Below are 12104 nucleotides of genomic sequence, written 5' to 3' on the forward strand. Positions count from 1 at the left end.
CACTTACAGTCAGTGGCAAGAGCTATGATGACTGCATTTTTGTTCCTGCTCAGCTACCCCCTGGCAGGACCAGATCTGAAACCAGAGGCAGAGTGTGGACTTTAAGTCTCGTTCTAGTACTGAGCAGTTACCATTTCGTTCTCTTTAGGCCATTTATCAACACTTAACCCAAGATTACATCTCAAGTGCGTCGTTGTTCTTACTATAAACCATGGATTGTTAAAGCTTTCTATTTGGGGTACAGGATGGTGACATTCTTGGTTTTTGCTTATGGTGGCTCCTAATGGAATCTGCATGCCCCAGTCTGTAGAGTTTGGTTATCCACTCTGTTTTCAAAGGAGCACATTCATCCAAGAATGCGCTTTTAAATCCTATTATTGACCTCCCTTCCTAGATGTGTTGACAGTTCCTGTCCCTGCAGGTAATGAGTCTGGGGTCAGACCTATGATGACCTACTGCACTGGGAAGCAATCAGCTGACAGGCACAGCAAAATGTTACACAAATTGCACAAAGCCTCCAAGCCATTGCAGGACTCAGTACTGCTGGCTGGCATGAAGTGTGGAGGGAGTCCGGAAGTGCCTGCAAGTTGACTGCTTTGACATTATTATATGTTACAGCTAAAGGGGTTGCCACGTAAAGATAGTGTACATGTGTGTGCGCGCTATTGTATAAACCTTGACAGAACAAGTGCACTTGTGGTGTCGTGCATGGGGGGAAAGGGGCGACTGGAGCGGGTTCAGAAGGACATGCACAAGTTGTTATTTTCTAAGTGATATATGCGAGCTCATTACCGAACTTGTCTGGACACTTTTACACCTGCTACTTGACTTGGGCAATTGAAATTGCACTTATCGTTTGTCTATAGGTTTTGGGTGGGAGGTCTCGGTGGTGATTCCAAGTGCACTAATGTTCAGGAACTCAACTATATTTCATTCTAATCCATCCTGAGAGCAGCCAGGTAAAGAGAGAATATCAAACATTGTCACAAGTGGAGTATATAATGCACGCCTCTGCATTGGACTCTGGGTTATCGCACCTGCATTGCTACAATTATTGTGTTTATATGAAAATATTTGTATCAAATGGGCAGAGAAAGTCTACGTTTCCCTGCATTACAAACTTACGAGTGTTCTGAGACATATGCACATACTTTGGGGGTCGAAATACACGCTGTTTTATAGAGTGAGAGGTTCCTGCCAGACAGTTTTAAAGTACTCACATAAATCTCCATGGGCCCACTTGCACTTCTGAAAGTTGGGCTCTAACTCTGCAACCAGCATTATGGCATTGATTACGTCATTTCGCCTACAGTTTTAAATTTCTTCCTTGGCTCTTTTGCATTAGGATCCAATGCATAGGAGCAGAAGAAAAGTGTAATTCACCTGCAGACAATGTAAAAGCTGAACAGTAAAGTAATTTTGGTTTGAAAGAGTAAGCATTCAAACCAAAAAAGAACATCGGGTGTTCCTTAGTCATTGCAGAGACCTCTTGTAAGACATAGATTTGGGCAGAAAGAAGCCATGTGTGCCTTGTAAGACTTACTCTCACTGTCTCAGTTGAGTTTGGAAACTGAAGTGTATAGATCCCGCTAGTGGTTGCTCCAGATTTATAGACCTCAGCACAGTCTTTGAATGTCACTTGCTCTTCTTTGGTGACAACCGAAATCTCTGTGAAGAAAGATGAGAAAATTAGAAAGACATTCTGAACATCTTACGGTATCTCCGACTGCTAGAGCTAGCTAGGATTTTCCCCATTTTCATTCAAGAGTCAGATTGAAGTAAAAGATAGAGAACTCAGCTTGACCACTAGTTCAGCGCTCTGTAGATTGACTTCTAGAGGCTGGACTCTGATCCTTGGACCAGCTGCATCCATAGCCCCTGGGAGTGAGGAAGATCCAGCCATCATACAACAAGCACATTACTGGGCAGGCTCAGAGTGCAAGGACAACCCCATGCAGTCCAAATGAAATCTCATGGTTCTGTAGCCCCTATTGGAGCAGGAGGCTGCTGGGTCAAAAATGAAAAATAAAGAATAGCACTCAGTAGTACTCTGAGTGAGACTATGAACTGGAATAAGGGTAACATTCAGATTGCTACAGCTGTTCATAAGCTCATGGGAAATGAGAAAGTGATCATGGGTCAGCCACCAGTGGACACATGTCCAGATCACTAAATCCAGAGTCACAACAATGGACCAAGGATTAAGAGGGCTTACTAAAGGTAGTCTCCAACATGGCCAACTTTCAAATGCCTTTGAGGGACATTTTGGGATCTGAATATTGAGGGAAACCCAGAGGCATGCATTAGACTGTACTGCGGTTCAAGCCAAAAGCAGAACAGTTGGCCACTGTATCCTTGGAAGCCCAACTGAGGGCAACATAGAAGAAGCTTGCACTATTGCTGGTCTGCTGATGAGTGCATTGCTACCTCTCACTAATGCCAAACTCATGTGCTAAAAGAAGAATGAACCCAAACAATGCCTTCTACTAACGGTTGTACTGGGAGACCAGGCTGAGCAGCTGAGCCACTGTTTCCATGAGCAGGCTCTGCTGCTTCTGGAGGAGGCTGTTATTGAGTGTAGCTGTCTTTAGCTGTTCTTCCAGCTCCCCAATGATTTCAGTTTGCTTGGATACCAGGTCCTGCATTTGCAGTTTCTCAGCTTTGATCCCTTGAAGTTCCTCCTCATGTTTTCCCTCCAAGTGCAAGACTTTCTTCTCCAGGAAACTAAGGGAAGACCAAAAGCAAGGTTATAGCAATTCAACAAATCTCAAATAGTTCATGCAACAGAACAGCCGGGCTGGACAGGTGATTTCCCATTTCAGAGCAGATAACTCCTGTCTAAGAAAGTGAAAAACTGAATGATCCCACAAGTGTACAGGGCTCCAGAGGTGGAAGCATTTGTGCTTTTCAAGCAATCTACTGCCTAATTTCCTTCTACAATATTCCTGGGATCCTCATGCACTTTGCAAAATCTAAAAAGCAGTGGAAAAGAGGATGCAGTTCCTACTGTGATTTTACATTCAGCTCCCCCAGTTAGAAATGTCGTCCTGGAAGGACAGCTGCGCATATCACGAAATCATCTTCTGACATTAGTCATTGTAGTAAAGAGACTGTGCACCGGCCCAGGACTGCACATGGTTAAAGCAGCAGCCTGAGAGCCAGGGAAACCTGGGTTCATATCCTGCTGGCACTCCTTGTGACCTTGGGTAAGCCACGCCACCCTCAGGCACAGACTCAGGGCCTGATTTACTACGTCTTTGTCTGAGTAAGCGAGGCCCTGGGGACAGGGCAATTCCTGTAGTACCTGAATGAAATCTGCTTAGAAGGGTCACGACTCCCCCCGAGCAGCCATGCATTTGGGGAGCACTGCAGGGAATCGCCTGCGGCTGCTGCTTACTCTGTTGCCACCACTCATGCCGTTCTGTAGGGGGAGAGGAATAAGCAATGTGTGGCGGAGGCTTGTAATTTTTTTCTTGGGACCTGGCAGTTTTCTTCTGCTGTTTGGGTTTCCAGTTCAGTCAGAACCAGGGCCAGGATATGGTGCCAGGAGCCTTTCTTCACAGCAGTCATTGCAGAGCCACGCGGCAGGGGCCCCTTCCAGGACTCTGCACGTGTGGGCTCGGAATCCGGCCACTGGGGGTGGGAGGGGGTAGCAGGGCTGGATTTAACATTTTGTTGCCCATAGGCAGAGAGTTATGGCAGCTGTGCTGAAGCAGGTTCCTCGTTGCCTGAATATTTGCTGGCCTGGGCAGTTGTTTGTGCCTAATAAATAGTTCATTATAAAACTGCATACAAAGGAATGCACGGAACCAGATCCTGCACATATTTTTATGCCCATTCCGAGGCAAAGTTGGGATTTACGTGCATGCATTTGATTTTAAAAGTGTGCACATAAATTAATACACAGAAGTTATTCCCCACAAAGAGCCGGTGTAACTTTGGGTCAGTTTGTGCACATTCTTCGGGATAATTTTCAAAGGAAACTTGTGCGAATAAGTGGGCTCTAAAAACCGGCGTAACTTATGAAGAGAATTTTCAAAGGAGTTACGTGGGTAAGAGTAGCAATTTTCAAAGTCCAGTTATGCACATAAATGCTTTGGAAAAATTGTTCTTTGGTATGTAGGCAACACGGAAGTTACACCTTCAGGTATCAGCACTGCATGATGTCTGGGATTGCCTTGCCTCTGCGGCACCTCCAGCCCCAGTCAACCCTGGAAGCGGAAGGCCTGAGTCTCTGCACTGAGTGGGCTGCTTCCACTCACGCCGTTCTGTCTGGGATATATGGAGGCAGCTTGTACCTCCGCTGCTCACGCCTTTCTATGCGGGGAGCAGAATACAGAGGACTTCTGTTTCTGAATATATCAGTCTGGAACCTTTTACAAGCACTAATGTCTGTCAAAGAAAAAAGTCTACATTCTGACATTACAACCCTGGATTTCCTCTCAGCACTCGCTTTTTTTTTAATAGATCATACCATGAAGCTTTTTCCTGATAGATTACCAGATATTACATTTGATGCAATTTGCACCTCGAAATTGTCTTGGACATGAATAAAAATCTAGAATGAGCTCTCTCTCCCTCTGAAAAGCTTTGCATCATTTTGCTGGTATAAAGTAACCTTTGTGATTCTCAATAAGACATTCACCCTTGTATGCACATCCGGATCGGGTCTTGGTGGAAACTATATGTATGTTCCACTTTTTATTTAATTGAAAATGGGTTTTTTGTGGCATTAGGACCAAAGTCAATGGCTATGAAAATGGGAGAGTATTTATGACATACAGGACACAGCAACCTTTGGGTATCAGGTTCTTTACTGGAAACATAAAAGATGAAAATTAGACAGAGATATGATACACAGAATGAATAAATAAAATAATGACTGGGAATTACATCATGTCAGTACCTTTCAAAACAACACTTTAGCATGAGCTCTATAACACCTTCCAGCTACCCAATGTGTTCTGGGACGGGACATTGGATACCTCTTCTGTTGACATCTTCCTTTTCATGAGAAGGAACAAAGTATTTCCTTGAGTTACATCTGACTCATCTTGAACTGAACCTGTAGTTCAAGCACTGGCAATTCACCTTGTCCAAAGTCATACAAGGGCCCAACATATAAAGGAAAACCACCCAGGACTTTCTTCTGCTAGAAAGAGCTTATCCTGGTTTTGGGTTTCCTCTGTATTTTATTGTTCAGGGCACTTGACCCCCAAGGTTTAATGAGTAGGCCTGTCTCTGTTTCTTAGTGTGAGAAAGCTAGGATTACAGAGTCCACATAGAAGTAGAATGAAAAGGTAGAAAAAGTTGCAGGTGATACATGTCCATCATAATCATTTTCAGCTTTCATTCTGACTTAGGAAAAACTTGATCCAGTGCTATTGACTGATGATGGAAGTCAATCTCGTAACAGCTTGACGGAAAATATTTTGAGTTCAAGCACAGCCTCAGAGCCTTCCTGGATGACTCTGACTTTAGAACTGTGGTGCAGGCACTCCTTTCCCACTGTGAGGTTACTGTAATTACATTTATTTGGGGGTCACCTTCCCATGACTTGAGGATACTGCAGAATCCTGCAGCTAGGCTCGTTTTTGGAAAGAGCACGAGAGACCACATTGTGCCTGCCTTCTCTGCGCTTCTCTGATTACCTGCCCAAGATCTCATTTCTTAGAAAATTGCTCTTTTGGCTCACAAATTCTTAGTCTAACTTGGTTACCCTGGGCAGATGCGATGTTGTGATTTTATAATCACAACATCGCATCTGCCCAGGGTAACCCAGGGTAATCGTCTCAGCGGGGTTAGCGCCATCTTTGCAAGTTGTGCACCTCGCTGAGATGAGGAAAAGAACTTTTTCAGTGTCTGCACCAACTATTTGGAACATATTACTGGAAAAAAATGCACTTTCCCACTTGTCCTAAGATGTTTAAATCTCTGTTGAAGACATTTTTGTTCCAGCAAGCCTTTTACTGAACTGCCCCTGCAGGAGCATCAGCCTAGCCTTTTTGGTCTCATTGTATTGCAATGGCATCAGTTTACCTTTCTGGTTTTATGGCATTTTATTTAATGTTCATTAGATTATTTTGGCTTATATGGCGGATGTTTTATTATTTTATGATTGTTTTATTTTATACATCACCTAGGGCACATGCATTTGGTGACTAATAAATACAAATAGAAGTAAATAAATAAAGAGTAGCACCTGCTGGTGTCTTGCTATCTATGGATTTGATAGGACTAAAATACCTATCGCGGTGTTTTACTGAATATAACTACAGAACCGGGGCTTCTAGATTCAGATATCTTAAGGGGTCAATTTAAACTTTTCTGTTGGCATACATTTCCCATGTAGAGAGATTTTCTGAAGTAGAAAAGTTTATTTAGTTAGATATTTTTATTTACAGGTATTCACTGTATATACCGCCCTTCCTAAATTTTTAGATCAGGATGGTTTACAAAAATACAAAATATCATAGTTATACATCATGAAATAATAACAACACTTATACTAAGTTCAGATTATCTGGTTCTGCTTCTTCTGGTTTGCTGGCACACACTGAATGAATCTTTAAGTTTTCTAACTGGAATGGCAAAGGTTGAGATGGTACGCGTTCTGCATGGGAGATGGTTCAGATGGTACAGCGAGCTGCAAAGCTGACTTCCCATGATAAAATGCAAGATTACACATTACAAACCTCTTGCACTGACGCTGGAAGATATCGTAACCAGAGGAAAGGCTGTCGTTCTAGCTTTGCAACAAACAGCTTTTGGAGTTCTTATTTGTTTCACACTATTCACTTAAACAACATCTTGGACCTTTTACATAAAAAATAAGAAAAAGGCAACTTTCCAGTTGGGACTCTCAAAACCAATAAAGCCAGTGCTAAGGAGCTGGAGCTCTAACCTTCCCTGCGTATTCTAAACCCTGCGATTAAGAAGAAAGCCATCGCACTAGAAGAATTAATTTCATGATATGCAAAGGGAAGGAGGAAATCATAAACCTTTCACGGGTCCTTACACTTGACAAGACTGATTTGCTCGTCCGTGTTTCCAGTGCCCACAGGCAGCCCTTCTGCCATCATCGCAGCACAAAAGGAGTTCCTTCAGGTGCACTGAATTGCTCAGGCTCTGCTCATGGTTTTGATAACACAAGGGGGTGCCTAGGGCTATTCTTTGCTGGTGCCTTCAGTCCAGCGCTGCCAGATGAATAAATGTCCAGATCACACAAATCATCTATTTTCTCCCACAAGAAAACTATAGCTCCTTTTATTATTGAAAGAGCATGGATTACAGCCACTTGGCCGGGGGTTTTCAGAAGTGCTGCCTGTAGCATCCCAGCATTAACAGCGCACACCGTGCATGCCAGCTGCTGTCACTACGGGGAAACCTAATAACCAGGTGCATCAGAGAAAACAGAAACATGAACTGTGTCTCGCCTTACTACTGACCACATCCTTCTTTATGTTCCTGTACTGTCTGCAGAGACCGTTTTACAAAGGAAAAGCAAAAGAAAATACTGCTCCGGTTCATCTTCCCAGTCATCAGAGTGCAAGAGCGGATAAAACAAAGGCTTGCTTGGCTGAAGACCTCAGTACATCAAACTCAAAGGGAAATTGTGCTAAAATTGGTATCAACAGTGAGCTAAGGCTTACACTTTCAAGTGAAATATAAAAGTCCTGAAGAGAAGTTTTCTTGCAATCAACTCACCCCTCTCCCTCCCACCTAACTCACCTTGGTACCTCACTTATATAGAAGGAGAGATGTTTACCTGTTCTTTTCATGTAGTTTATTGATTTCCTGTGTCTGTACCAATAACTGTTTCTCCAGCTTTTTTGTAGACAAGGAATGTTCCAACAGCTGAATTTCTAGTCTGGAAGTCTGGTTGATGACCTTTAAAGAGCAGAAGAAAGAGATGGAAAAATTGAGTAAGCAATGCCTAATGAAGTTCATATCTTATGTTCAGGTAGCTAGCAGTTCTAATCTGCAGTTAGTCCTGCAAATAGATCCCATAAGAATTACCTGTGTCTCTACATTGGTGAGTTTACGGGTTTGTTCTGCAGTCTGGGTGAGCAGACTGGTACCAATTTCCAACATGGCCGCCGTCTGGTTCTGTACTGCATTGCGCTGGATTTCAGCCATCTCAATCTTCACGTTGTCCTGGATGTAGCTTTCCAACTGCAGCAAAATAGTCATAGAGGAAATGTGAATTTACCACAGTGTGTCTCTTATAGCGCTATAGAAATGAGAAACAGCAGAAGTGCTGTTTATGGAGCCTCTTAATTCATAGATGTAGAGTGCAAAAACAATGCAAATGTGGGGCAGAGTTATAAAAGGGTCTGTAATAGTAATGTTGATTATTAAGTTGGAGTAACCGAGTGTTAGGCTTTTTATTACAAATCTCCAGAGTCTAAAGGAGAATGTATCTTGATGTTGCTTTTGGTTGTTTCAGCTAAGAACGTGAATTGAGTTTTCCAATCCTTCATGGTATTGCTGTTGTATGTGACAAATTGTATGTCACCTAGAGCTTTGATAAGGAGGACTCATAAAGGCAGAATAAGCGTTAGAAAAGCATAAAAGCGAGGTAATCTAGCAAACTTGCATTTCAAGGACTAGTTTCAGTCTTTACTAAATGAACGGATGGTTGACTGAGGAGGAAAAGCATGTGCAGATACCCGAGGCGCATGCATACAGGCCTTATCCATACTCAAAGTACATATAGTATGGCTTAAATCAGACCTCTTATAGCGTATGGGAAATCTCTCTCCTTCTTCATTTGTGGTCTGCAAAAAGAGGGACTGATCTGGAAGCTCGAGGATTCAAAAGTTGTGCATGTTTTGTTATAATCTCACTTCTCTGTAACTCTGCCTCTCTATAAAGATCCTTTGTTTTTCTTCACGAAAAGTGCTGCTGCCTTTGTGACAGGGGTAACACATCTTGTTTTATCAGTGCCTCTTTCTGTAAATATTGCTCTCTCTGTATTGCTTATACATGAGGGGAAAGAAAGAAAGGAATGTATTTGGCTTCCTGGCTGCTGTCTAAGCCCGAGCAGTCACTCATATTGAATTTTAAGCTATCGAGTGCTCAGCTGTGCCCTGTGTTTCTTCTGCTCTACAGAGGCACGCAAGTCAATTCTTACCCTGAAGGGAACAGCTCACTGCCAGAGTTGTATGGTAATTATCTATTGCTTCTGTGTTTTGTCTGTTTATGTGCTTTTTATCGTTGTTGGTGTGTGTTTATGTATGTTTTATTTACTATAAATTTATGTTGATTTTGTAATCTGCTCAGAGCTTCTTTTGGAAGTGAGCATTTAACAAATTGAAATAAATAAACAGGTATTGCAATGGGGTGGGCCACAGAGGCCACAGAGGCCACGACTGCACCAACATCTGACCCTTCCCACAGAATCACTGCAGGAGATCCATGGCCGGGTTGGGCAGGAAGCAGCTGTTCGGTGGCAGGAGGAGGAGGGTTGGCTGACCACAGCTTTGCACCGCACTGGATTCTGTGCAGCTGCACCTGGGAAAGCAAATATGGACACCAAGACTACAGGTGCATGCAGGCCATGTGGTAAAACCAGGACTGGAATAACCCGTCCTGAAAATCTGGAGACAATCGGCAACCCTAGGATCAAGTCGGATCTGGGGTAATGCAACAGAAGGGAAAATGGGCAAAGACTAGATGACCTTGTGCTCTTTATTGCCATCATATTCTGCCCACCAGGCTTCTGGGATTCAGGTTTGTTGCATTCTCCAGTAAGTGAAACAAGACTAATAAAAGCTGAAAGAAAACCAGAAACCCAAAGCATCAATGCACGTTAGAAGCTCAGCATCTGCATTACGAGTCGCACACTCAGGTCCACAAAGCAGCACAAAACGTAGTTGCCTGCTGCTTAGGGTGCACATGATGAGTGCTAGAGATGCTTGCAGCGAGAAGTGACGCAGTCAATCGATTTCTACATTTCTAATTGATGTCTTCATGTCTGCTTGGCCCCTGTTCAGCTGCGGGAGGATGTGGTTACAGAGAAGTCTGCAATACGGAGGCCTTGAGAGCTCCAGTCCTGGCCGTTCCCTTTTCATAGCGACAAGGATGAAATGGGCATTTTTCAGGAATGCACTAATTTTACTTAACCCATAGTAAGACTGAGAGGACCAGCACATTCAATACAAACACAAGCACAAAGCATCTCATGATCAAGGAGCTAAGACAGAGATGGGCTGAGAATGGATTTTCTGCTAATTTGGGGTCTGTGGGGAAGTTGCTTTATTTTCCCTCGCCTGAACCCCCTGCAGAAGGCACAGGGTGTAGGACCCTTCACCCCGGGTCGCAGTTGTGTTTCCCAAGTACTACAATTGTAGACCCTGCTGGGCTGCTGAAGGGTGAAAAGATCGGGGCATTTTAAAATCAAATTGTATTCACTCTGTGCTGAGGAGATTGGAGGTGAATTCAAGAAGGCAAGCACAGAGGAATCTTAATTTGCAAAGAATTGACGTGAAAGCCAGAGGCTAGACGGGTGCTAAGATCCTTATCTGCCTTTACTTTTACTGACTCTGTACTGGTGATGAGCACAGTTACTAACTCACCTGGTTTAGGAGAGAAAGCCCCTTCTGCGTGGTACAATTATTCTCCTCTCCGCACTCTCCTTCATGAAAGTTCATTGAATCCAGGTTAAAATATCTCACCCTCTTTCTCCACAAATCTCACAGCTTCCAAAAAGCTGCATTTTATATGATTTGTTTGCTCCATGAGCAGCAGCGGATTCACGATGTTGGACCGGCCCGGGTTTTCGCAGCCCACGCCGGCCCAGGACACATCACGTGGTCTGCCGAGCGCGGCTCTGTCACGGCACTGGAGCGATCGGCCCACCGGGGGATGCCCGAGCCCCCGATAGGCCAATCTGCCCCCGTCCATGAGTGTGAGTCTTATAAACTGCTTTGAACTGGGCCTAAGCATTTTATACATGATTTCAATAAATAAAAAGCCATTTACTTTCGGTCTTTCCTTTCTGCAATGAAACCCAAGGATTTCCCTCTGGCTGACTGGGGGACAAGAAATCTATTGAAGGAAATTCCCCTGCAAAGCTGAATGTGGGCAGCGGAAAGGCTGCGTCTAACCCCCACCCACCCACCCACCCCTGCTCACACAACTCCACCCGATAACAGTTTATTGTTGGAATCAATACAATTAACCAGCAATAAATAACACAAAACAACATTAGCATAAATAGTAAAAACAACATAACAACTTATTAAGTAACTTTGTGACCAGCGAACACCCCCTGCTTCTAGGTGCCAAGCATGAAAGTCCGTTGAGGCCGCGCACCCCCCCCCCCCCCCGGCCGTAGAAGCCGGGGAGCTGCCACTGACACCGGGCCGTTAAAGCCGTAGCGTCATTGCCGGCGACCGTGGAAGTCGGGGTCGTTTGCTCTAAGCGCCTCAGCATTCCCCTCGTCCTCCCTCTTGGCCGTTGAAGCGTCGAGGGACCGCGCCGGATCTGTTAGGCCGCTTGGTCAGTCCGAGCCGCCTGCTCGATCCTCCTAAGTGCCGGGGGAGGGGTGGGGGGGGGGGTGTCGCTCCCGCCAGTCACCACGCCACGGTTCCCTGATAGCGAATCTGCTCACCGGGGACTCCCCCAACTCCTATCTGGGCTGCGGCCATTAGGCGCCGTCTTGCAGATCGGAATTAAAGATATCCCAGCCTATGTCCGAGAGATGCACCCCATCTGGTGGGCATAGAGCAGGGCTTCACCTGTTAAGTCGTGTGCAATAAATAAACCATCCATAGAGTGCATGAAGCTTTTCACCCATTTATTGGTTTTCTTTCTGACCTTCTCCATCGCTTGATGAGATCGCTCCCCTCTCCCGATCCTGCGAGGGGTGACGCAGGACCAGACTATCACAGACTGCGGGAACACATTATTTAGCGCCAATAAATCTTTCTGAATTTTTGTGCACGAGGGTCATGCACTTGGGAAGGGGCAGGTCCTTACCTCCGAGATGATTGATGGGGGGTTGTGGTTGCTTAGCTCCAAGGCAGTCGGTAATAACCGGTCCCACATCGTCCCTGGGATCCCTTTCCAAATCCAGGACACTCGTTGCGCCGCCAGAC

The 12104-nt window shown here is 44.7% G+C and overlaps 1 protein-coding gene across 1 annotated transcript in view; it reads right to left on the reverse strand.

Annotated features, from left to right (window-relative positions):
* LOC115073419 (angiopoietin-2-like) overlaps positions 1–12104 on the reverse strand; it is a 63882-nt gene that overhangs the window by 31234 nt on the left and 20544 nt on the right. Inside the window, exons 2-5 of the mRNA XM_029571828.1 lie at positions 8020–8175; positions 7769–7890; positions 2492–2724; positions 1544–1668 (exon numbers count right to left, since the gene is read on the reverse strand). Coding sequence (XP_029427688.1) covers positions 1544–1668; positions 2492–2724; positions 7769–7890; positions 8020–8175 — 636 coding nt within the window. The remainder of the gene's footprint in view (positions 1–1543; positions 1669–2491; positions 2725–7768; positions 7891–8019; positions 8176–12104) is intronic.

The sequence above is a fragment of the Rhinatrema bivittatum genome, chromosome 11 (genome assembly GCF_901001135.1).
Source record: "Rhinatrema bivittatum chromosome 11, aRhiBiv1.1, whole genome shotgun sequence".
Taxonomy (NCBI): Eukaryota; Metazoa; Chordata; class Amphibia; order Gymnophiona; family Rhinatrematidae; genus Rhinatrema; species Rhinatrema bivittatum.